We start from the raw sequence: 26,971 nt of genomic DNA, 5'->3' as shown, positions 1-26,971 counted from the left end.
GATGCCTCCTGCTGCTGCTGTCATCATTAGTCATACTTCTACTGTTATTATACACATATGATTGTTGTCACATATGTATACTGTCAGATATTAATATATACTTTCAACATATTATATCACAGTAGCCAGAACTATAACTATAATATTATTACTTTCATTAATGTTGTTGTAAGCTACTGTCATTACCGTCTGTCCTGCATCTCTCTGTCTCTCTCTCTCTCTCTGTCTCTGTCTCTGTCTATCCTTCTGTCTCATTGTGTCATAAGGATTACTGTTAATTTATTATGTTGATCTGTTCTGTACGACATCTATTGCACGTCTGTCTATCCTGGAAGAGGGATCCCTCCTCAGTTGCTCTTCCTGAGGTTTCTACCGCTTTTTTCCCCTGTTAAAGGTTTTTTTTGGGGGAGTTTTTCCTTATCTGCTGTGAGGGTCCTAAGAACAGAGGGATGTCGTATGCTGTAAAGTCCTCTGAGGCAAATTGGGATTTGTGATATTGGGCTCTATAAATAAAATTGATTGATTGATTGATTGATTGAAACATACGCTTAAAAAGTTTCATGTAAAAACATGAATTTCCTCAGCTGTATCATATGAAGCCATTTGATTCAAAGTGCTTTTAGTATTCATGGTGTTTTGAAATGTTTGGGTATTGAAGTATTATTACCCGTAGTTTCAATTCTTGTCTAAATGCAACCTAACCCTTTAAGAGTATAATACCATTTTTTATCAAAAGTAAATTTTTGAAGCAGTGATTTCTAAGTTTTCGTGAGATGAAGATCTTGTCAGCTCTATTTTCTGTCAGAATGACACTTTGGTCCACAAATGTGACCCTGTCTAAAATCTGTGTAAACCTTATAAACTGAGCAACCGGTAAGCTCATGACATTTGTCTGACCTTTTGATGTTTTAAATAGAGTGAACATCTGAGGATTATTTCTAAAGTTGCACATGTAGCAACGATGTCTTGAGAACTATATTAACTATTGTATCTCAGTGCAGAGAGCTGCTGTCTGGGCAGCTTCTCTGCAAACACTAAACAGTAAAATTACTCAAGTCAGTCAGTGTAAGAAATCAAACTCAAAAAAAAAAAATAAAAAAAAAAATTACAAACTAGTATGACTCAAGTTGTTTTTCCTTCAATTCTGCCTTGCTTTATTTTGTTTTTGTGAGATTTTTTCCCCAGTTCCGTCTGAGTTTAACATGGAAAGTATCATCCCCACATCTTTAGATGGGATTATCAAGATTTTTTGTTTGTTTTTAATTCACCTAGAACTTCCTGTTTCCACATTACTGCACTGTGTCTGTGTTCGGAATAGGAGTTGAAAATGCTGAGGGTGCTGCTTTAAGTTGAACTGTCTTTTATGAAGTTTTTTTTTCTTTTTTCTTTTTGGATGATTGTCCGATGTAACATGTAGTAAAATCAAAAAATGGCAGACCTGCCACTAGAGACGACTCTGATTTCCCTCCATTTACAAGCGTTGGAGTCGACTACTTCGGACCAGCTGAGGTGAAAAGAGGGAGAAGCATGTGTAAACGCTATGGAGTGATTTTTACCTGTTTGTCAAGCAGAGCAGTTCACCTGGAGATGGCGACCTCATTAGACAGTGATGCATGCATTAATGCTTTGAGGTGATTTATGAGCAGAAGAGGCCATGTTACTCATATGCTGTCTGACAATGGCACTAATTTTGTTGGATCCGAGAGAGAATTGCGTGAGGCTCTTGCAAAGTTGAATCACAGCAAGATTCAGGGAGCAATGCTTCAACATGGAATCGAGTGGAGTTTCAATACACCAGCAGCATCCCATTACGGTGGTGTTTGGGAACGTGTTATTTGGATGATCAGAAAGGTGCTTAATTCTGTTCTGCGTCTACAAACACTGGATGATGATGGACTGTATACAGTTCTTTGTGAAGTTGAGGCCATACTAAATGATCGGCCCATCACTAAGTTATCTGAGGATCCGAATGACGTTGAACCTCTTACACCCAATCACATTCTCCTCCTGAAGGGCAAACCTGCTGTACCACCTGGACTGTTTGTGAAGCAAGATCTGTATGTCAAACGAAGGTGGAGACAGGTCCAATATCTCTCGGATGTGTTCTGGAAACGATGGGTGCAAGAGTATCTTCCATTGCTTCAGGAGAGGCAGAAATGGAACAAAGAGAGAAGAAGTCTTGTTGCTGGGGACATCGTCTTAGTGGTGGACTCAACAGCTCCTCAAGGATCTTGGCTGCTCAGTAAAGTGCTGGAAACCTTTCCTGACAAGAATGGTTTTGTGCGATCTGTCCGTCTCAAAACAAAATGCAATATTATGGAAAGACCTGTAACAAAGCTTTGCCTGCTGATGGCAGCCTGTGATGTTTAATTGGTGTTTATGCACTAATATGGTATGTTACGTGTACAACTACCACTCAAGAAGAACATTTGGCTCCTTTTGTTTGTTTGAATTGTTATGCTTGCACACCATTAACAATTAGGGGCCGGTGTGTAGGGGCCAGGTTGTTCATTTTCTGTTTTGCTTGTGGGTGTTGTGCATGTTTGTGCCAGTAGGTGGCAGTATCTGTTCAGGCTTGTGGTTTTCTGTCTATATAGTCAGGTGGGTTAATAAGCGCAGGTGCGCACGCTGGGGAAGCCATACAGTTTTTGACCATGCCATGGCGTGCCAACGACGCAGGTCAGAGTATTGTTCCTCGTAAGTTATTATTTAAACTTGTTATTATGTATTGAGTATTGGGTAAAGCAGTCTATACTTTGCCTTGGCTATATATAATAAATCAGCACAAAGAAAAGCAAATGTTTGGACATTTTTGCTGTGTTTGTGCACTTACACCAGCACCTATAGCCTACATTGGCACACATACAAGCCCTTCAGACCAGTATGTGCGGATAGTGACAAAGGAAGCCATGATACATACTATAAACAGAAATACAAAGTGAAGCAAAAATGAAATGTTTTGGCAATGCAAATCATTTTCATAGCCATTCACTTCAAATTTTTTGTGTCATTGATAAAGATTATTTATATTTGATGAATATACTTGTCTACATTTCTTTGTATTTTTAAGAGCAAGAACTGAGCCCTTACATTCCTAAGATGTCTGCCATGTAGTTTTCTCTTTTTTTTGTTTTTTTAAAGATTATTTTTTGGGGCTTTTTGCCTTTAATGGACAGGGCAGATAGAAATGGGGTGAGAGAGAGAGTGGGGGTTGACATGCAGCAAAGGGTTGCAAGCCAGAGTCGAACCTGTGACCGCTGCAGTGAGGCATCGCTTCTGGACGTGGGGCGCCGGCACTATCCACTATGCTACCGACGCCCCTGCCATGTAGTTTTCTTAACTGATACTATCACCTTTCAACAACTACAGCATGCATTAACCATGCGGACAGATGAGTCCATAAAAAATTTTATTGTGCAGAGAGCAACACGAGAGAGCACTCGAAACTAAAACTTCCAAAATTATAATAATATTATATTATTAAATGTCATCATGAGTCTACACACAGAGAAATCTTACGGCTCCACATCAGATCTGGGGGAACAGTGCTGGGGGACAATCTTTACTGCTGCAAGACACAAACACACAAATGGACAAGTGTTAAGACAAATGTCTAGAAGTCCAAATATCCACTTTCTAATCTGCTTGTTTGACTCATAGTTGTTATCATGAAGATAAAATATTCCCATATATAATATTACTGTAACATGCAAATGCATTTAGGTGTGTTATGTGTTTGTTTGTTTGTTTGTGTGTGTGTTTCACCTTGGCTTTCTGGTTCTGGACAGGCAGGTAGAGTTTAAACTCCGCTGGGAGCTCGTCCTCAGAGTACAGTCTGTCTGAGAAATACACTCTCCTTATTCGACAGTTAGCGTGGATCTGAGAGGAAAGCAGGTCAGACATTAGCAACAGAAAGAGGATACAGTGGGGATTCTACAGTCACGCTAGAGTCAGTTGTATCCGGAGGCAGCTGGTTCCCCATCCGTCTCTGTTCACTGACCTGTACCCGCAGTGTCTCAATGTAATTGGTCCCGTAGGCCCTCCTGGTGAAGTCCGACAGGTTGAACTGAATCTGGTTCCAGCCATCATCCAGCCTCATAGGCATAGTGCAGATAAAGGGATTCACTCGTGTCGTGCTCTGATAGTTACTCGCCCGAAACCGCCGGCGAACATTTTTATCATCTAACACCTAGAAGTTGTAAAAGATGGGGAGAAAGTGTGAGTGACCATGAATCCTAACACACACACATGTGCTGTATGTTGTGCTCACATATGCATGAGTACATGTTGGCGCCAACAACACATGGACGGGGGGGCTGTATCTGCAGGACTACCTTCCCTACCTGGACTTCGAAGGTGAAGTACTTCTTCAGATTTTTGATGATCATGACCAGGAAAGGAAGCTTGATGCCCAATGTCTTCTTTGGGTCTGGGGGACAGGTTATATACGTGGTGCTGTGAGGAGTAGAAGAAATAAAAAGATGAGGGGTGCAGGTGAGAGTGGGTAGAGCTTCAATGAGCAGAGGATAAAGTTAAACAAACACAAACTCACCTGACATTTGTCCCCTCCACCTCCAACACCGATGAGTGGATGTCATTGTCTGTGATCCTCTTGATGTGACCATTCCTCACCTGTGAAGACACAGACATATTGCTTTTCTTCAAGTTTATATCGAGAAATCAAGCTGTAACTCTCACTTCACAGATATTAGTCCATTGCAGATATATCCATATTGATGTGCAGCAAAGCCAAAGATATGTTTAAGGTCATTTAGAAACAACATTACCATTACATAATGTTTGTTTGCAAACCTGAGAGTTTTTGAGAGTCGTCTTCACACATTTTAGGAATCCTTATCAAAAATGTCAGCTGTTCATATGTATCATCTCTCAAATATTAACACTGTTATTGGCCTCTTAAATCCTTCATTAGTCAGGCTATAATTCAGATGTGGGAGCAGTCAGTCAGCATGAACTCAGCGAATATTGTCAGGAAATTCTACATATTAAAAAAGTGCTGTAAATTAGCTAACCTCATACTGTCTTAAATAAATTATGACCTTCTTTGTTACTATTAACTGCTGCTTGGCAAAAGCACATTTCAGCCCACCTTGTATCCTGCTATAGTTACATGTTGCATTCAGTGAGAACTAGGAGCTTTCTTCAGTCATCATTTTGTGTAAATTGACAACATCATGGTGATACAAATTTCAATATTTTATCAACGCCATTTAGAGTTGGCCTAATTATTAAGTCTTTATATTTTTTCTGTCTAACTAAACCTCTATCGAGTTTATCTATTTGTCTTTTGCTGTTGCAGGTTTACACCACGTGTAAAACTGACATGTGTGACGAACACAAGCTTTATCAGTCGTTTGGACAACGTATCCAAAACACACTGCAACAGATATGACAGTTTAAATGTTATTAACCGTTGAGCTCCAACGCTTGCCAGCTTTAGCACGGCTAGCTAAGGAAGCTCAAGGAGCCTCACAGCACTCAGTCTGAACTGCAGCTCACCTTTTTATCCCATATCTGAAGCGGTTTGCTGCCAATGCTGTACAAAATAGACAAGAATCCGCTTTGAAACGTGTTCTTAAACATCTTCTCTGCTCCTGGTCCACAGTCCTTTTGCAAATGAGTTTACGCCTACATGAAGCTGTTGCTAGCCAACGAGCGTTACGTTTGTTTACAGATTTGTTTCCCGTTTCCAACGCTACCGCTTCCGTGTGGTACAAACTAAACAGTTCCACTGTCACAGATTAAAACGTTTCGGTTCGATAAAAATAACATTAGTCGTGTATGATATTCCCACACGCTTTTTCTGAGAGCATGTAAAAAGAAAAAGAGAGTAGTGGTAATTTCTTCGTTATTTTGGTGTTGCTAGGGGAACTCAATTTCTTGGAGGTGTTCACGCCGGTTCTTAAATGGTGACGCACCTCGGTCGCCGTGGCAACCAAAAGCCTGAGCAATGCTTTCTGTGGGTTTTCTGTAAATGACCTGCTTTATATTAATATTATACTGATATTCAACACATTTAAACTATATATGTTTTTAGTGTGGACACTTCTACATCCACGCATATGTTTCTCAAATCTTTATTCTTATTTCAGTACAGTTTCTGCCATTTTTCAATTCGCTACTCCTCCTGCATACTTTGTGCCACAGGAACCATTCAACTATCAAAATGTCCGGCTTGTTGTGGACATTTCTGCTTTATATTTTCACATTTCTGCTATTTCTACTTTATTGTGATATAAGCTGTTTTCAACTTTTTTGCCATTCATTTCTATTGGGAAAATCTTCAACTCCTCTTCAGCCCAGTCCACATTGAATTGCCACTGCTTCCGCATACGTGCAGCTAGAGACTTCATTCAAACTTTAAACAGGTCACAAGAACTTCATCGATACAGCAATAGTTCAGCTCTTTGACATCTATAACCATTCTTTTATAATTGCCAGAGGTGGGAGTAAGTCACACGTGCAAGTCATAAGCAAGTCTCAAGTCATAACCTTCAAGTCTCAAGCAAGTCCCAAGTCACTGTGGTGAAAATCAAGCAAGTCAAGTCCTTGCTATAAGCCAAGCAAGTGGAGTCAAGTCATTGCTCAGGTCAAGCAAGTCACACGTCAAGTCATACTCACAAACTTATAAAGATAATATAAAACATGAACTGCACCCAGTGGAGTTCATTCAAATAAAACACAAGAAGCTTGTGCTCTAGAGAAAGGATCAACACTCAGTGAAAAACCTAAGCCCTATGATAAGCTAATATGGCAAGACTTAACTATACAAACCAATGAGCAGTGATAACTAGCATGTCTTTGGGGTCATCGGGTGGGAACCTCCTTTCACCAGTGTTTCGTCTAGTTGGTCCCACGACACCTCCAGGAGGCTAGACAGTGATCTCTGGCGTCCCAGAGACACTCCCCTAATGCCAGGTCTCACTGCTCTCCACACTAACCTAATCAACCTCCTTTACCTTACTTACACATGGCTTTCTCAGCCCAAACAGCACTGCCACCTTCAACCAAACCCAGGCTCCGTACATGCGAGCTCCAGGTAGAAGCAGGGCTGATGCTACCTTTCCTAGCACATTCACCATACTCTATTTCACATGCTACATAGCATAACTCCAATATAAGCTAAAGTTAAAGGAGCTAAATAAACTTACAGGATCAGCAAACACACTCACCATGCCGCATGGCCTCAAACAAAATGGATTCAAATAGGCCACTCCCACACTTAAATACCCTTCCTCTTCCTGGACTTCCTCCTTACTTACACACATGGCTTTCTCTGCCGACACATGGCTTTCTCAGCCCAAGCAGCACTGCCATCTTCAACCAAGCCCAGGCTCTGTACATGCGAGCTCTAAGTAGAAGCAGGGCTGACGCTACCTTTCCTAACACATTCACCATACTCTATTTCACATGATACTACCTTTCCTAGCACATTCAATATACTCTATTTCACATGCTACATAGCATAACTCCAATATAAGATAAAGTTAAAGGAGCTAAATGAACTTACAAGATCAGCAAACACACTCACCTTGCCGCATGGCCTCAAACAAAATGGATTCAAATAGGCCACTCCCACACTTAAATACTTCCTCTTCCTGGATTTCTCGTGAGAGGAAGTGGATCTCTCCACCTGATCTCAAGGGGTTATGTGCCCTGTTTAGTAGTTCCCCCTGCTGGCCCCCAGCTGACATTATTTCTTCTGTAATAGATAAACTGGCTGCATTTAATTGCTTCATCTGACATTTCCCTCACTGTCTTCCTCAAACTCTGTCCCCACACTCCAAGTTCCCCCAGGAGCGAGACAGCTGATCTTGCTATGAATCCCCTACACCCCACTTCCACTGGACAAATCCTAGTCTTCCATCCTCGCTGCTCAGCTTCTGCTCCTAAGTCTGCATATCTAAGCTTTTTTCTTTCATAGGCTTCTTCCACTGAGTCTTCCCAAGGAACTGTCAGCTCAATGAAATAAACTATCCGTTGACTCACTGACCACAACACTAAGTCAGGCCTCTGCCTGGTACAAACTATTTCCTGGGGAACAACAGGAATGTAAGTAAACACATTTACTCAGGTACTGTAAGTACAAATCTGAGTCTTTTCTTCTCATGCCATCGTCTACCTTTACTACACTACATATATCTGAGGGCTTTAGTTACTAGTCACTTTACAAATTTAGATTTTGCACTCCAAACACAAGAAAATGTGCAAGTGCAGCTGAAACTATGAGTCAGTATTGACAGAAAATAAATTTGCCACTGTTTTGATAATCATCAACATTTCATGGTTTCACCTTCAAAATATGAATAATTTTTTTTCTGCTTTTGCTTTTTATTATTTAATGTTTTTTAAGCTGAGGTTTGAACTGTTGGTTGGACAAAAAAAAAACATTCTGAAGATGTCACTTTGGGCTCTGGGTAAGTGTGATGCTATCTCTCACAATTTCCAGAATTTTTACAAACCAAACATCCATCCATCAATTTTCTAACTGCTTATCCTGTTGGGGGTCGCGGGGGGGCTGAAGCCTATCGCAGCTTACATTGGGCGAGAGGCAGGGTACACCCTGGACAGGTCACCAGACTATCGCAGGGCTGACATGTAGAGACAGACAACCATTCTCACTCGCATTCACACCTACGGACAATTTAGAGTCACCAATTAACCTGCATGTCTATGGACTGTGGGAGGAAACCAGAGTACCCGGAGAAAACCCACACTGACACAGGGAGAACATGCAAACTCTGCACAGAGGGGCTCCCGCACCCGGGATCGAACCAAAAACCCTCTTGCTATGATGCAACAGTGCTAACCACTACACACCGTGCCGCTTCACAAACCAAACAATCAGTCAAATAATGGAGAAAGTAATCAGCAGATTCATCCATAATAAAAATAATCATTAGTTAATAGTTCAAAATGAGCTCCACCTCAGCCAGCTACAACAGTAAAATCCTATCATTATGAGATCCTAGTGGACTGACTGTTCCTGCCTGATGTCCCAACATAAGTCCACTATCTGTGTGTGTGTGTGTGTGTGTGTGTGTGTGTGTGTGTGTGTGTGACTGTTGTATTATACTGTGGCAGTAACAAAACCTCATCTCAGCTCACGCAGTAGTTTTCCACTCACCCCGCCTATCCACCACACCTACTTGCCAGCCTATCTCCTGTCCACACATTTCCCACTCCTGCTGGTCCACCATACCCTTCTCAACAAGCCAGCTCCGTGCCTCATTACTCTCTGCCACTATCAAGACCCCAGCATTACAGACACTTGTTGCCAGATTGTTTGGCTGGACCTGCTTCTTAGAAGGCTCTGAACCCAGATACTGACTCTCCCAGTTGCTTCACCTGTCTGCTCACTCTGTGTTTATCAAAGCAGTGCATTTAAGTTCATTCTAAGCTGTCCTGTCTATCATCAGTGCTGCTCAGTCCGACACCCACTCGTCAAAATTTGAAATACCCTATTTTCTAAAACAGGACCTATTATGAGTTTCAAAAGAAAAACAAATGAGAAGTGGACACACTTGTCTTTTGAAAAGGGAACAAAAAAATAATTATTAGAGGAACTGTAAGTTCCTGTGCTTATTTCACCATAACATACAGGGTCAGAAGAAAATGAAGAAGAAATGTAAAGAAACTGACAGCCCATTCACCTCATTGAGGCTCAGTACTAGTTGGTCCGTCTTGGTTCAGTTTACACTGTTTTCTGTTATGGTGAGTTCTTCATATGCTTTTATCATGTTGTTTGTTAAATATTTTAATGAAGCCGTTATTCAAAAGCATTTTCTCTTTCACGTACAAAAAACAAACAAACAAAAAAATAACATCCAAACAATGTTAACAAAGCTCTGGGCTGGGGAGGAGATGGAAGCAACGGCTCCTTATATCAGAAACAGAAAGACTTGCCACATAATCAGTAAGTGCCGCCCTCTATTCATCATAAAAACAGAAGTATTTCTATATGAGGAAACAGTTGTTCATCAGACACTGACAGAGAGAGAGCAGAATGTTTGGTTTCAAGTGGACTCAAATGTCTTCATTCCTTATGCTGCTTCATTTGACAGGTGAGACAACATTTAGTGTTCATTTAGTGTTCATCATTCAGTGTAACACAGCAGATATGACATTTAGTTAACCCTCTTATGTTTTTAGAACGCTGTGGTTAGTTTGTCCTTGCTTAAATTTCACGCTGCGAATAGCTGTGCTCTTATTTCTCAGTCATTTCTTTGACAGCTATAAATGGACGGTACTCAGCCTTCATTGTCAGAGACGGAGATGATGTCACTTTGCCTTGTGAAAATGTGACACACAACCAGAATGAATGTGAAAATACAAACTGGCTCTTCAGTGGCGCCGGAAACACACCATCAGTGGAGCTGGTTAACCTTGGACGGATTGTTGAAAACGCCATATCAGAGGGACTGAGTGTTACAGCAGACTGTTCTTTGGTTATAAAAAATGTCACACGTGAGGATGTTGGTCGTTACAGCTGCAGACAGTTCAGATCAGGACAACAACATGGTGAAGATGCTCACGTTTATCTGTCTGTTGTTACCAGTGAGTATTTCCATCATAATGTTTTCAGCTCAAGCTGTCTTGTTAGAACAATATACTGAAACATTACAATAATTATGATTACAGTGATGAAGTTCATTTTACTCTTGTTGTCTTTCTCTCACACTATCTCCATCTTCACCAGTGGAGGAAGATAAGGACAACGATAACGTTAAACTCTCCTGCTCTGTGTCAACATACGGATGGTGTACACAGAGAATGAACTGGCTGTTTAACAGTAACAATATCAGAGATGTAAAGACGTCACAGTCTTACTGCACGTCCAGTCTTACCTTTATGAACTCTCCCGACACTGACACATCAAGTTATGGATTGTCTGTGTGTCAAACAGTTGATATTTTCACTGGGAAAGTGAAGCAGTTCACCTTCAGCCGCCAGTCAGGTGAGATGAGCTGTTTAAACTCTCTTTTTATTTAAACTTTTATATATTTCTCTTTTAGTCACTGCAAATGCACATGAGGTTGATACCTTGCATTATTGTATTTGTTCAGGTGAGGCTGCGACAACAATGGGAACGATTGAAAACGGCACAAAAGCAACAGCTGCAGACGACACAAGATCACCACAAGGTAGGGATCAAACATGCAGCATACAGTGGCATGCAAAAGTTTGGGCACCCATAGTCACAATTTCATTTACTGTGAGTAGTTAAGTAAGTAGAATAGAAACCGATCTCAAAAAGGCATTAAATTAAAGATGGAGCATGCATTTCAACATTTTAAGCAAGCTTCGTGTATTATTTTTGTTTGGTACTATTTGAAAGTGAAAAAAGGAAAGGAGCACCATGCAAAAGTTTGGGCACCCTGAGACATTTAAGCTCTGAGACAACTTTTAACAGGGTCTCAGACCATAGTTAGCTTGTTGGGCTTTGGTTTGTTAACAATCGTCGTTAGGAAAGGCCAGCTAATGCAAATTTCAGTCCCTTGTCCCAACGATCAGCAACCATGGGCTCCTCTGAACAGCTGCCTAACGCTCTGAGAACTAATATAATTGATGCCCACAAAGCAGGAGAAGGTTATAAGAAGATAGCAGAAGTGTTTTTAGCTAGCTGCTTCCTTAGTTTGTGGTGTAATTAAGAAATGGCGGTTAATAGGAACTGTAGAGGTCAAGTTAAGGTCTGAAAGACCAAGAAAACTTTCCGAGAGAGCTGCTCGTAGGATTGTTAGATGGGCAAATCAAAACCTGTTTGACTGCAAAAGACCTGCAGGAAGATCTCCAGAGTCTGATAGATCTTCCTGCAGGTCTTTTGCAGTGGTGCACTGTTCTACTGTGCAGTGACACCTGTACAAATATGACCTTCGTGGAAGAAAACCTTTCCTGTGTCCCCACCATAAAATTCAGCATCAGAAGTTTGCAGAGGAACGTTTAAATAAGCCTGATGCTTTTTGGAAACCAGTCCTGTGGACTGATGAAGTTAGAATAGAACTTTTTGGATGCAACGAGCAAAGGTATGTGAAAGGGTGCAGAATTTTGTGAAAAGAGCATCTGTCTGACTGTTAAACACTGGGGTTATTCGATCGTGCTTTGGGCTTGTGCTGCAGCCAGTGGTACAGGGAACACTTCACAGGTAGAGGGAAAAATGGATTCAGGTAAATTTCAGCAAATTCTGGAGACAAACATCACACCATCTGAAAAAAAGCTGAAGATGAAGAGAGAATGGCTTCTACAATAGGACAATGATCCTAAACACAAGCGGAAGGTTTTGCCATGGCCGCCACAGTTCCCCGACATAAATGTCATTAAAAGTCTGTAGATAGACCTCAAAAGAGCAATACATGCAAGACTGTCCAAGAATCTCGCAGAGCTAGAAACCTTTTGCAGAAAGAATGGGTGCAAATCCCCCAAACAAGAACTGAAACACTCTTAGCTGGCTACAAAATGTGTTTAGAAGTAAGCACTGACCATGCAGAGTGCCCAAACTTCTGCTTCAGGTCCCTTTCCTTTTTTGTTATTTTAAAATTAAAAAGTAATCTTGCTTAAAATAATAAAGAAATGTGTTATCTTTAACTTTTTGCCTTTTGGAAATCAGATCATCTTTTACTCACTTAGCTACTTTTGCATGCAACTGTAACTCAATAAACTCTCTCTGTGTGCTTTGAAAGTATCAAAGTCTCCTAATGATAGATTACTAATGGATGCCACTTTAGCACCAACATAAATTGTTTTGTTTATTAATGTCTTTTATTTTTAAAGGAATATTTCAATACTTTTTAAAAAGCACAGCTTCAGGGTTTCAAAGAGAACAGAAAGCTGCAGCTAAAATGTTTTTATTATCTTTTCAGACTGGTGGAGATACACCATTGTGTGTGTGTGTTTAGCAGCACTGATAATAACTGTTGTGGCTGTTAACATATGGACAAAAACTAAAGGTGAGAGTATCCAATGGTTAAACTTTTATAAGACAGGGGTTTCAATATATCTGGATTTTCCCTGTGGAAGCTTAAGCCAGCTCTTTGTCTTTTCAGGGAACAAAACACAAATGGATGAAAATCAGGTGAGTTCTAAAACTAACAATTATTTGTGATTCTTTAGTTGAAGCTTAATACGATAATCGTAAACGCCCACTGGCTGATGAGAAACTCTCTTTTATTGTAAAGCAAATAAAACTGTGAACAGACAACCCACCAACTGTTATCTATTAATTAAAGGTGGGTAGACACAGATTGGTGCACCAAAATAGAGTCCTGTCAACTTCAAACCAGTGAGAAGAGAACATAGAAAACATACTGAAAACCGTGTGCTCATGTAACATCCCGTCGCTCATCATTAGCAGCTGAGTGAAAAAATACATTTTCAGGTCCTTTAAGCAAGGTGAATGACACTATTACATAATAGTTTTAAGGATTATGTGAAGGTTTATCATCAGTGTTTTCATCAGTGTCTACCACACTTACAATATTGGTAAAGTGTTACCATGCTAACATTTGCTAATTAACACAAATTACAGCTGAGGCTGGGAGGATTGTTGGTAGTCGGCCCAGTCACCAGATGAAAACATCTGCATTATGCATTTATGCAAACCACTAACAACTCACATATGTATCATATCAACGATTCCAAAATGACCTAATGTATAAGCTGACTTTTGTTATTGGGAGGTGGAGTGGATGGTGAATAGCATGCTCCCTAGGTGATGATGTTTAGGCTTTTCCAGTGCCAGCCTTTCCAACACATTTTCAATTCGACCTTGTCACATATTGTTAAAGTTCTGTATGTTAAACACACAATGTTGGTACAACATCTTGAATTGAAGTTTTTTTCCTTCAGCAACGAACGCACATGGTTGGGTTTAGGCAACAAAATCACCTGGTTAGATTTAGGAAAACAACAGGGTTTGGCTTTAGAATCTTACAGGACACCGCTCCGGGTTAAAGTCGGCGTTTGTTGGACCCATCCACCACCGCCCCGTCAGCCTGCCAAAGTTGAACTTTTGCTGCCTTAACTTTACTTTTTTTTACCGCTGCATTTCCCCCATGATGCTGCCGGGCTCCGTTAAACTATTACAGCGACCGGCCGCATATCATGCAAGTGTTGAAGGATGGCTTTTTTTTGTCCGTGTCTGATACCGCAAGGCACTGCCCAAGCACCGGATTTCGACAAATTCAGAGTGAGACTGGGTTGACTTTCATGATGTTTTCATCAGCATTTGTGGTACCAACACATTGTGGTACCAAGACATTGTGATTTCAAGACTTTGTGGCATTTTCCAGCCGTGTTTGAGCCACTGAACCTGGGTGTTTTTCACTGACAGATCGCAGTGTTTCCCAGTGGAGCTTTTCATTGACCTGACCCTACTTTACTTGCAGCTTTTGTGTTTTGAGTGAAAACATTAGCATTCTGTGACCAAATTTTTGTGCCTAAACCTAACCACGCCTTTACCACAGCGTTATTGAGAAACATAAACTTTTAATGTATCTGCTACAAAATAAAGTACAAATACTACGTATCTGAGGTTTTTACAAAAACAGTCAAAAAAATATTTTTTTTCGTGATTGGGTTGCAGTAGTTTTGCATGAATTTGTTCATAAACTAAAGGACTGAACATATTCAAATTCTGACCTGAGGAAATTTCAGGGCATCACCAGTCCTCTGAGGAGCATGAATATCTGTACAGCCTTTCATGGCAAAACATCCCACAGTTGTTAAGATATTTTAGTCGGGAACAAAGTGCTGGATGGACCAATCAACATCACTGGCACGTCACAAATGAGTTGTGTTAAAACCTCTGAACAAAGTAATATAAATTTAAGATAAAGAGGACAGCGCAACCAGAGCAGAACTACTAATGTGTTTTGAAAATCTGACAGGACACTGTTTGATGAACTACTTACTATATTAACATCCACATTACACACACACACACACACACACACACACACACACACACACACACACACACACACACACACACAGTGTCCAGCAACGAAACAAAATGGCTCCACTCAAGGAGGTTCCCTTGAGCAAAGTACTACAATAAAAACCTCAGGTGTTTCTTTTGAGCTCCTGACTTGGAATCTCAAATGTGTTGTGTTGTGTTTTCTTCACAGGTGCACAACATCGAAAATGATAGTACAGTTATCTATGAAAATCTGGGAGACCTTGATGCCTCTGTCAGACTCCACTGATCAAAATGGACTGCTTTATATTGTGCTCTTTTTTGACCACAGACACTGGGTTGCAGCAAGCATTTTAGCCTAGCTTCATTTTGGTATGTTGGCAAGTTTCTCTTAGAATTAATGTTAGTTAGCAACAGCTGATATGACCTGAAGCCCAAGAATGCAACGACCCTAACTCTTAAGCCTTGTAAAGCCCTGGCCTCATGAACTGACTAAACAGAGCTCAAACATCCAGGCCACACTTGCATATATATGCATGTAATACAAGCAGCAAACTTTATTGGATGATGGAAGTGGTGATCAGCATCTCAGCTAAGGAGGAAAGACTTTATATGCAGGTGTCATGCTGGGAAGCATCAACACATTCTCACTCTGACCAAACGTCACATATCGACGTTTAGGCCGTGGACTATCCACATTGAGATACGATGTGCAAGGTACCCTGGCTGTGTTGGTTGTTGATGTGCTGGGACACCGTATCTAGCTCTGCCTGTTACATTGTAGGACAGACACCTCCCTTTTGAACTTCCCCTGAACCAGTATTATCAATGAACAGACCAACGAGAGACCACCAGAGGGTCAAAAGTTAAGTACTCAACCCCGGAATCACCCCCAGTCTTGACAAACACTTCTTTCAGCCATCCTTAAGCCAAAAACAGGTAAAAAGTTCACTTGAGATCCCCCCAAAGTTCCAGATGTCGCTTAAAAGGATCCACCCTGGGGGCAACTCACTTGATTAACACCCAGCTAGGGTCTTAAGACAATGCCTCTTTTCTCAACCACATCCTGTCCATTTCTGTCACCCCGGGGAATCACATCCTTCCCCTCTCTCACCAAAAGTTTCTGTGGTAACAAACTTGGCATGTCTGTTGGAAGTAAAATTATACTATTTATCCATGTTTTAACGTTGTAAATGTGCATAATCGTTTTTTGTTAGTTGAATGATGTTTTGTTTTTGATCTTGTAAGACAGAAGATAAGGAAATTGTGATTTTAGATTTTTAATCCCTCATTTAACATAGTCATACTGCCATCTTGAGATGTTAGTCAAAGTGGGTTCTCTTAAGGAGCCCCATATTATATTTAGAGTTAGAATATAGTTGGGTTTATTAATCAACTTGTTTTCATGAATATTTGCTTCTTCATTTTGTTTTTTTCATTATATATTAAAACTCTAGGTTAGTCTAGAGTGTGTGTATTTGAAGCAGTTTATACGTGTACTTTGCTGATACACGCGGTATAATAATTGTATTAACTTTGCAGTTTTTCTCAATTGTTTACACACAAATACTGGTACTTGAGACACAATGACCACAACATGTAACTCATGCACCAACCCCCTGAGCCAATTCTGCTAAACTACAAGCACAATTCTTGCTTTACATTCAAATTGCAGTTCTAAAACAGACTTTTTTCAAAACACTACACACAGTTCTCTGCATTTGGCACAATTTTCATGAAGAAAATCTCGTTTTCACAAGGAACACACTGTCATTCAAAATTCTAAAGTTAATTGCCCTACTATGCACATTGACTCATCACATGGGCAAACACCTGTCACACAGTTTTACAATTAGCAATCAGAGCTTTAGCTTAAAAGGGAAACAGGTGAGCTCTTCTGTTTTGGAGCAATGGATGCCAACATTGGAAACAGAGGCAGAGCCAGAGCCAGAGGAGTGAGAGTAAGAGGAGGAGGACGGGGAGGACGGGGAGGACGAGGATGAGGAAGGTCAAGGGCCTTGTGGCAGCATAGTTTTTTGCTTCTTTACTGTAAGTGTATACAGTAAATTCTTCTGTTGTTTTGTATGTAGACCACTGTATGTGCAACTTTGTGTTGGTTGGGATGTACACTGTGTACATTGTTTTTGTGGGAAAAATAAAATATATTTGTTACCGTGTATTTGTGTGTTCTGAGTATAAAAACAATATTCTAAAATATTTTACAACACACTTATGTATGTACTGTCTGTAGTAAGTGTAACACTGAACAAAAAAAGGCCAAAGTCATTATGATGAATGGAGAAGAAGTGTTTTCCATTCATCATAGTGTTTTACATTGAGCACATCAGTGTTCAACTGGTTCTTATAAATGTCTATTCATATGATGGTTTGTGTGTGTCATTTGAAAACAAAATACCATTTTGAGAAGAAATAACATTGTTTTGAATGTAAAGTTTCATTTTGCAGGGGAATTGAGGGGTTTTGCCAATTATGTGTGTGTTTTTTGATTTGTGTAGAGTTCTGAGAGTATGAGGCATGCTTTCAGAAAATGTGTGTAAACAACTGAGAAAAACTGTAATTGGATGTTAAGAACCAATTTTGACCATAATGGGAAGAGTATGTGTCTATCGCGCGTAACATGTTAAAGTATATGATCTTGTATAATAGAAGCATTAAGTTTCCTCCAAAATAAAATAAGAAGCAAATTTACAACTAAGTGACCGCCTTAACAAACCCGCCCACTTTGGCCCGATAAAAACAAGTGGGCTATTCTTTTTTGTCCCATCTTACCTTTTTTTCCACTTCTCATCTTCTCCACTCTTCTTTTTCTTTCTTTTGTTTCTCTTGTTGTTGCGTTTTTCTTACGCTCTTAAAGTCAGTTCAGTGTAACTCTTTCTTGCTCACAATCGAAGTATTTTAAACTTTTAAGTTTTACTTATCCAGTTTTTCTCCTGGAGTCCTTTACCTCCAGTGCCTTCGGTAACATTATACTTGAAGTGACGAAGCTAGCCGATTTCAACATTTTTATGCACGTTAATAGTAACTTCGATAACAAGATCGAACGGCCGGCAAGATTGTTTTCAACTTTATGATAAGCGAGTAATCATAACAAACACCAGATTCATCGGAGCCAGCAGCTGCCAGCCACTTGTCACAGTGGTTCTGTTGCCAAACCCAGAGACTTTCTGCAGCTTAAGAGAACCAACGTTTGAGGGTCACCCAAGGGATGCCACTGTCAGGCTCAACCGCTCCTCCACCACTGTATGCCAGCCAGTTTCATTCTGCTGAGAAGTGTGGAGCTGCCAAGCGACAGTCTGGGGGCCCTCGGAAAGAAATGTCTGAACACCTGAATCAAGCTGCTAAGAAAGTAGGAAGATAATTTCTCTAACTCCAGGCCGCCGCTGTGTGGTAAGAGAGTGATGTCGATTAGGAGGCTTAATTATTCTGGTCGTTAGTAGTTAGATTTCCTTAGGTGAATGGTTTTGCGCATCCCTGCGTTCCCAATTTATCTATAGCCACATACTCTCACTATTGCCAAACTAAATAACTCACACGTGTTACCTTTCATTTCAATCCATATACTGTATATATACTGTTGATTTTGTGTTATTTCATATCATTATCATTTGCTATTCATTGACTCAGTTGTTACACATTTAGCTTAAATAAATCTGCATTTATCGCCAAGTTGTTGTCTGTTTATATCTCTTTTTAGCAGGAACTAAGATCCCTGTATGGAGAATTCATAACCCAGATATTAAGATTGATTCATTATTGATAAGCGGCTGTAATTGGCTTCGACCGAATTACAGCTGTGACGATATACAGTACAACATCACGCCCTCGAGTGTGATATTGCTTAATTATCCACATTCCACACCTTTGGTCTACCAACGCAAATGCTTTCCTGTCTATCTCTGTGTGTTCCTGCTGGAACAATACCACCTGCGCATTAATGTATTAAAAATGATCAGGCAGCATTCCTCGTTAGTATAGTGGACAGTATCTCTGCCTGTCAATGTGTCAACAACATAAATGTAGCAATGCGGTGCTACAGAGATGCCCAGGCCAGAAATCATATTCCAGATGAAAGGAAACATGCTCGTTTGATACAGACCCCAGCAAAAATGCCATCAGCATTATTTTTATATTTTCTCAGTGAAGATGTAATACAAAAAATTGTGACTTATATCACATTCACAGTATCTGTAAAAATAATGGCAATATTTTGCATACCGTGCAGCTCAAATTAAAAGTACAGGGAGCCAGTGCAGGGAAGTTAAAACAGGAGAAATATGATCTCTTTTCTTAATTAAACCCTAAGCCTATTTTATAGGCCTCTGCTCGAAAATTGCATATCCATAATGAAATGAAATATCTCTGCAACCACAAGGTCTATTTGAATAGACTCCAAACTGACCAATACACACCTACTACATTTGAAACTGATTTGCTCTTCTGAGATTTGGAGGCCCGTATCTCCATGACGGCTCAGGCAATTTGAGTGATTGATTCGTTAAGGCCCGAACATACTCGGGCGTACTATAAGCGGAACGGACTCCGCGAGGAATGTCCGCAGTCATTCGGGCTTCCATAGTCGAGCGCACTTCCGCGTTGTAGCTTCCTGTAAAAATGTTCGTGAAAAATCCCCGCGATGTGAAAAATACATGCCGAGCAGTTACTGGTGCGCGGAGCGGAGTCCGTGCGGTCGTAAAATCTGAGCTTTGCACGCACAGGCCTTGCGGACGTCCGCTTTGAGTCCGCGCGGACCTCCGCGTATGTTTGGGCCTTTAGAGCCAATAGAATGACGCTATACCCACCAAGAGATTGACAGCACTGTAAGCCAATCAGAGTCAGCAGAACGCATTGTGGGGAGATGTCAGCTGCTGTGAGTGGTCATTGTTATGCTTATCCAAAGGCTATTCAAGAGAAGGCTGAGACACGGGGTCAAACATGGGGGAATTGCACATGTGCAGTAAAATCTGGTCTGCACTTCCTCAAAGGCTCAGTAGATGGCGTGAGACCGCTGAATAAGGGGGATGTGCATGCATGTAATTTTCACAGCTTATTAGGCTACTGGACTGTCACTGGTGGCCTGCGTTGTGGGTGAGAATGACAGAGATGCAATTCTGACAACTTCAGGCAGCCGCCGTCCAAAAGTCCAAGCAGACCGCACCAAGCGCACTCCTTGATCGCCTGAGCGGATCCTGCGCTTTTTATCTAGCGCCCCTGCTGTCACCCTCCAGCATCGCAGCTCAAGTTACACTGCACATGTGCAATCCGCCCATGTTTGACCCCGTGTCTCAGCCTTCTCTTGAATAGCCTTGGGGTACGTCCCAAGCCCCTTAAAATTACTGCTAACCACCTAACCTAGCCACCTTACCTAACTGTTTAGCCCCTCCCACTGAGGAAAACATTTAAGGAGTCAGGAGTTAGGAGTGAGGAGCGAGGATTGCTGATAAGAGACATGAGACGGCCTTACTCTGAAGCGTCACATAAAGCGACGTCCTATTCTGGTGACGGCGGCGCCTATGGGCGGCACAGCTGGATCTGCTGCATAACGGAGCCAGCATTTGGCGTACATCCCAAGTCACATTATATTCGCTGATCAAAGCCGTATCCCTCTGTCCTTAGGACCCTCACAGTGGATAAGGAAAAACTCCGCAAAAACCCCTTTAAAGGGGGAAAAAACAGTAGAAAGGTAGAAACCTCAGGAAGAGCACGAGGAGGGATCCCTCTTCCAGGACAGACAGACGTGCAATAGATGTCGTACAGAACAGATCAGCATAATAAATTAACAGTAATCCGTATGAGACGGAAAGAGAGACAGAGAGAGACAGAGAGAGATGCAGGACAGTATTAAGTAATATTAATATTAATAATTAATATTACCTGCAGCCTATTAAACATTATTCCACTCACATGACATGCAGGACAATTAATGATGGGCAAATGTGTTTGTGTATGTGTGTGCGTGGTGTTATATCACTCGAGCAGCTGCACATTTAACAGCCACGCATCACAGACAGTCCGCTGAACAACTCAACGGGTTGTGAATGAAATAAACTTAATTACAACATGACAGTCTTGCACGAAATATCATTAACGTTACTCTTGTAGTCACGTAGGCATGTGAATTACAGCATTTCATTGCAAAGAATGCATGTAACGGGTACTTGCGCTGTTTCTCCGCCATCTCGTTCAAATGAGACAGACGAAGGGGGCAGGTATTTATACGTCATGGCCTCAAACTAAAAAAGACTTCCTGTTAGGAACCTCTCACGTTACCTTACTCATCGCACCTAACAGATCCTCCTAATGCCTAATGCTAACTCCTTACTGGCAGGAATAAGAGACATGAGACGGCCTTAAAGATGGCGGAGCTCGAACGACTTAAGTAAGGAGTTAGGAGTTAGCAGTATAAAATAAGAGACTTGGGACGTACCCATAGCCTTATCCCCGGAACCGGAAGGCCGTCATGTTCGCCTGTGAGAGAATGGGATTCCATGGACAGGTACACATTGGGCAGTGATCACTTTCCTATTTTGTTGAGATTTGGGAAAACATTAACATTGTTAATTGAAGAACAGGTTAGGCCAGGTTATTTTGACTACAGCAAGGCAGACTGGAGGAAATTTGCAGAGAAGTGCAGGCCCTTGATAGTGTAAAGGGGGAAGGAACAATAGATGAGTGGAGTAATAGTCTTTGTGAAATGTTATTGCATACAGCATAAGGGCCTCCAAATCTGCCCTATTAAGAAAAACCTTGCTGTAAAAGTAAGTGTCCCGTGGTGGAATAAAGAGTATGATAAGGCAGTTAGAGGTAGGAATCGGGCATATAGAGCACTGAGAAAGGGCCCGACAGAGAGTAATATGATAGAGTATAAAAGGTTGAGAGCTAAGGCAAGAAGAGTGATTAAGTCTGCAAAAAAGGAGTGCTGGAGGAAGTACTGTGGAGGGTTAGGGGTAGACACTTCAGTGGGAGAAGTATGGGCAGCAGTTCACCGAATGTCAGGGGTAGTGAGGCAGAAGAGAATGCCAGTGTTAGAGGAGGAAAGGGTGGTTGCTACAAGTGATGTAGAGAAAGCAAAGATGTGTGAAAGTAAGTTTAAGGCTGTCCATAGTTGTACCAACATTGGGGAGGAGGGTATAAGGAAAAGGAATGAGACATTGAGACACCACATATTCAAACTCAAAGTGGATGATGATAATACTGATGCTGTCAATATTTACTTCTCCATGACAGAGCTGTGCAAAGCTATAAAGAATGGGGGAAGGACAGCACCAGGAAAAGATGGGTTAAAGTCTGGAATATTTAAGATTTTAGGAGTGTTAGTGTTGGAGGAAACACTTGCTCTCATTAACAACATATGGAAGGAAGGAGTTCTTCCTGCAGCCTGGAAGCAAGCAGTAGGGGTCCCAATTTTAAAACCGGGGAAAGATGCAGCGAAGCCAGGGTCGTACAGACCTATTGCAGTTACTGCAGTAATATGCAAAATAATGGAGAGAATGGTGACTGATAGGTTAACGTATAAATTGGAGAAGGAGGGGTGGTTCACTCCAAAGCATAGCGGGTTCCGTAGAGGTAGGAGCACCATGGACTCTCTGCTTTCACTTAAGTCTGATATAAAGAAGGCCATGGTAAATAAAGAGGGACTGATAGTAATGTTTTTAGATATAGAAAAAGCTTATGATATGTTGTGGAAGGAGGGGCTAATTGTGAAATTGTATGACGCAGGAATACGAGAACGCTTACTAAACTGGATCCAGGACTTTCTTAAGAAGAGGGAAATACAGGTGAGGGTGGGAGGGGCTCTATCTAGCGGCACAGGCATTGAGAATGGAACACCACAGGGAAGCGTAATTAGTCCAGTACTATTCAATATTATGATTAATGACATTTTTAAAGATATTGGGCCTGGTTTGGTCTCTCTCTGTTCGCAGATGATGGAGCAGTGTGGAAAAGCGGGAGGAACATGAAACACATAACTGAGAGAATGCAAGGAGCGATAAATAAAATAATTGACTGGGGAAGCAGGTGGGGCTTTAAGATATCAGTAGAAAAAACAAAGTATGTTGTGTTCGGTAATAAGAAAACTGAATGTCAAGGTTTAACTATGTATGGACAGGCAATTGAGAGGGTAAAAGTATTTAAATTCTTGGGCGTACATTTTGATGAAAGGCTCACATGGGGAAAACATGTTGACAGTACTGTAGGTAGTGAAAAGGTTATTAATGTGATGAGGTCTCTCTCTGTAAGTACTTGGGGCGCTGGCCGAGACACACGAATACTAATATACAGAGCAATGGTAAGATCAAGGCTAGATTATGGATGTTTGTGCTATGGTACAGCAGCCAAAACAGCTCTAAAGCGTCTTGATGTAGTGCAAGCAAAAGCATTGAGAGTGTGCTGTGGGGCCCTCCGCACCACCCCAATCCCGGCCTTACAGGTTGAAATGGAAGAGACTCCACTGGGAATTCGGAGGACAAAATTGGCAATGCAGTACATAAGTAAACTAAGGGGATGAAAAAGGGGAGAATCCAGCAAAATAAGTCCTGGAGGAAGCATGTGAGTGGGGAGGAGGAAGTGTCAAAAAGGTGTGCTTCATCTTTAAGATCAGTAAGGAAATGGAGGGGCCGGGGTTGGGGGAGGTGGGGGTTGCCCCTATAGTGCACTGGCCAGTTGTACCGCCTTGGTTATAACCATCACCGGAGATAGACCTCAGCATATTGGAATCAATCAAAACAAACGAAAGTACAGTTTATAGTGACCTGGTGGAAAACAGATTAGAAAGCTCCTGGCAACATCATCTTCAAATTTACACAGACGGGACCCAAGATTCAGGAACAGGGAAGTCAGGTTTTGCCTTTTGTATTCCAAGTCTGGGCATAGTAGTAAGCAGGCGAAGATAAGAGAAGTTTTACAACTAAAGCTAGGCGAAACGATTTCTGTTGTTGTTGTTGTTGTTCTTTGGCCTCTATCTCTCTCTGGTGCTTTGGTGTAGAGTACTTTGGCACATATGTGTGGAAACAGCGGAGTTAGAGCCCGAAATATACTGAGTGGGTCGGGATATTGGTGCTGTATGGAGTTGGATTTGTTGTTGTTTATCTAGTTGTTGTTTGAGCTGTGTTTGGGGCATGTAAAAAGGGTTTTTACAGCCTTGTAGCTGAGGTTCTGCTGTTTAATTTGATGTGCAACATCACTATATTCTTCGTGATCAGTGCATTGTTTCACACTGTGTTTGCAAAGTCGCTCTCAATTGGGGGACTTTAAGTTTTAACAGGCAAATATATGTGCAATAACACGACCAGAATTTCACTCTTGATGTCTGTGGTGCAATATGATGATACTGTAGCAGCTGGGAGGGAACACAGATAAGATTATGTTTTATTGGTCTGAGAGCTGTTGGTTCCTCATTGTGTCTTTGAAGTTGTTTTTCTGAGAACTGAAGGAGAAGTGATTTGGTGAGAATGTGGTTAACAACAGCAGCAGAGGTCTGGAGGTTTTACCCTCTAATGATGATCAGATCAGAAACACATGAGAAACACACAGGAACAGTCCACACTTTATTTGGACAAAAAGGCACTTATCAAATTATGTTATAAATTAATTTAACCCCTGGAAGGTTTTGGGTCACTGAGACTAGCTGCAAAAAACAGGGAAAACTCTGATGAGCATCCTAACTGAAGTGTATGTAAGATAGATCATAAAGCCTTCACAACAAGTACCAGCAGGTCAGTTCATGGGAGCGGCTAGCACGCCTAATGGCTGATGGCGCCCCAGACTAACGTCCAAGAACACAAAATTGAATCCACAAAGTATCTCCATACTGCTCATCCGTAGTGATCCAAGTGTGCTGCAGCCGCGACATAAAAAGTTGTTTCGAAAAACATCATATGAACTCTGTTTTTAGCCTCACTGTAGCCTGTAGCTCTGACTGCTTCTCTGTGCTCCGCGTTCACGTGTGCGCGCTTGCGCGAGACCAGCGAAAGCATGAGCTTTGCTCACCCGTGTTTACATCACGTGACACGTGCACCACAGGGGGAGACAACAGTAACCACAGAGCTATTAGATAATTTGCACTATGGTCTTTTAGCAAAGGACAGCCCAACATGTCTGAAGACTTTGAAATTGAGGAGGAACAGCATTTCTTTGTTGAGCCGTATTTGTTTGAGCCCGAGTATACGGACGGAACTCAGGCTACTGGAAGAAGCAGCCACCGCAGCTCATGAGCCTAACTCTCAGCCAGCCGCAGAATACCGGAGTCGAGCACTGGAAACCTGGTGGTGTAGTTGTTTCAAATGCAAAGCAATGCCAACGGATGAGTAAAGTCTATGCTGCTCAGACTGGATTTGGCGATGCCTGCACTTGAGAATCTGGACATCAGTACTGACTAGACTGCTGCTCTTCAGAGACTGTGCACCACCGATCACCCGGAGCGCGCACACATGAACGCAGAGCACAGAGAAGCAGTCAGAGCTACAGGCTACAGTGAGGCAAAAAACAGAGTTCAAATGATGTTTTTCGAAACAACTTTTTATGTCGGGGCTGCAGCACACTTGGATCACTATGGATAAGCATGTTGGAGATATTTTGTGGTTTCGATTTTGTGTTCTTGGACGTTAGTCTGGGGCGCCGTCTGCCATTAGGTTTGCTAGCCGCTCCCCCCGCCGATCTCCGCAAGGGATGTGAGGACTCTAAAACTTCACCAGAGCCTTCCTCAGCATGAGGGTGAGTAGATAATGGCTGAATTTTTATTTTTGGGTGCACTATCCCTTTAATATTTGATCCCATTCTTCCCCCACTTAAAACCATCAGGTAGCCTAGGCTCATTTCCTCACCATTTACCTGCTAACAAAGCAGTACACTTATTCCAATTTACTTTTGAGAAGGAGATTTTTCCAAAACAATCTATGATGTGCATTAACTTTTGGACATCACTATAATCTGTCACAGACACCATAATGTCATCTGCATATGCAGAGAGATGAGAAGGTGAAAAGTTGGTCCTAATTTTTATCCCTCTTAACTCTTACCTGATCTGACATAACATTGGTTCTATGGCTAAGGAGTAAAGCATGACAGACATTACACCACCTTGCTGCCTACCCCTGTTAACCGTAAAAGGAGCACTTAAACCACCATTAACTTTAATGAGAGACTGTGATGTGTCTAGTGACACTGAAATTGTATCGATTACAAAACTGTTGAATTAGTTTAATTCCAAGATCCCACCATTGCTGAAGGGACACAAACTGAGATTTTTTATGAACTTCCATTGTTTCCCAAAAAAAATTGAAACATCTTCTAAAGTGACCATCATGTATCAAAACAGTATTAACCCTGTGGGCCCGAACGACACAAAGTGCGTCCAAATTCACACCTGTTCTTCTCTACTGATTTTCTCCGTAACCATTCATCATAGCGAGGAGCCACGCATATCACGTGAAAGCGCAGGACCGGAGCTTTCTGATGATACCAAACACATCATTGTGCTGTCATCCCATCATGCTGTAAATACAGATTTTTTTTAAATTTTTTTTTTTGTCTACAAAATAAAAACCTGACGAATTTCTTTACAATCCATTAAACAGATCTTGTTATCAGTCACTTCATGTATATAGTCACTTTCCATTATCTTAGATGTAAATATTGCATGTTTCTTTCAAATAAAACACATTTTTGACTTGTGAATGAGTCAATGGAATTTCTTGTATTAATGAAAAAATACTGGCAATCATGTCCGCCTGGCACAAACCACATGTTTTGGACAGCTGTGAAGTGACAGAATGTCCCAGCATCATGGTTCTTATATTGCCAGATTCCAGAGAGTCTCCCCTCTTCATATATGGCAGAATATGTCAACTTCCAACTTGCTATGCTGAGATACATGTAAAAATGTAAGAATTTAGTAACACAGATTTTTTTTTCATTGACATAAAATTTAATATGAAATACAGGCACATAGAAAGACATGTAATAATGACAAATCTGAATAGCCCAGATTGTCCTGAAAATAACAAGACATAGCACGTGTAT

The 26,971-nt window shown here is 41.3% G+C and overlaps 2 protein-coding genes across 3 annotated transcripts; one reads left to right on the top strand and one right to left on the bottom strand.

Moving 5' to 3' along the window:
* Positions 1-3,394: 3,394 nt before the first annotated feature.
* Positions 3,395-5,709, bottom strand: LOC125896894 (cilia- and flagella-associated protein 20-like). Its single transcript, XM_049589852.1, has 6 exons — positions 5,521-5,709; positions 4,553-4,632; positions 4,344-4,455; positions 4,001-4,189; positions 3,766-3,879; positions 3,395-3,568 (listed from the first exon to the last, which is right to left on the bottom strand). The coding sequence occupies exons 1-6, from the start codon at positions 5,602-5,604 to the stop codon at positions 3,563-3,565; spliced, it is 585 nt and encodes a 194-aa protein (XP_049445809.1). The 5' UTR covers positions 5,605-5,709; the 3' UTR covers positions 3,395-3,562.
* Positions 5,710-10,000: 4,291 nt separating this feature from the next.
* On the top strand, positions 10,001-16,932 carry LOC125896885 (uncharacterized). 2 transcript variants are annotated; one of them, XM_049589838.1, is made up of 7 exons: positions 10,001-10,085; positions 10,255-10,578; positions 10,721-10,978; positions 11,088-11,165; positions 12,879-12,965; positions 13,062-13,090; positions 15,144-16,932. In XM_049589838.1, the coding sequence occupies exons 1-7, from the start codon at positions 10,028-10,030 to the stop codon at positions 15,219-15,221; spliced, it is 912 nt and encodes a 303-aa protein (XP_049445795.1). In that variant the 5' UTR covers positions 10,001-10,027; the 3' UTR covers positions 15,222-16,932. The 2 variants fall into 2 exon arrangements, with proteins under 2 accessions (XP_049445795.1, XP_049445794.1); XM_049589837.1 differs by having other exon boundaries at positions 10,013-10,085; positions 10,240-10,578.
* Positions 16,933-26,971: the final 10,039 nt, after the last annotated feature.

This window comes from Epinephelus fuscoguttatus, linkage group LG11 (genome assembly GCF_011397635.1).
Source record: "Epinephelus fuscoguttatus linkage group LG11, E.fuscoguttatus.final_Chr_v1".
NCBI classification, from domain to species: domain Eukaryota; kingdom Metazoa; phylum Chordata; class Actinopteri; order Perciformes; family Serranidae; genus Epinephelus; species Epinephelus fuscoguttatus.
The sequence above is the reverse complement of the archived record's forward strand: the minus strand, read 5'-3'. Positions and strand labels throughout refer to the sequence as shown.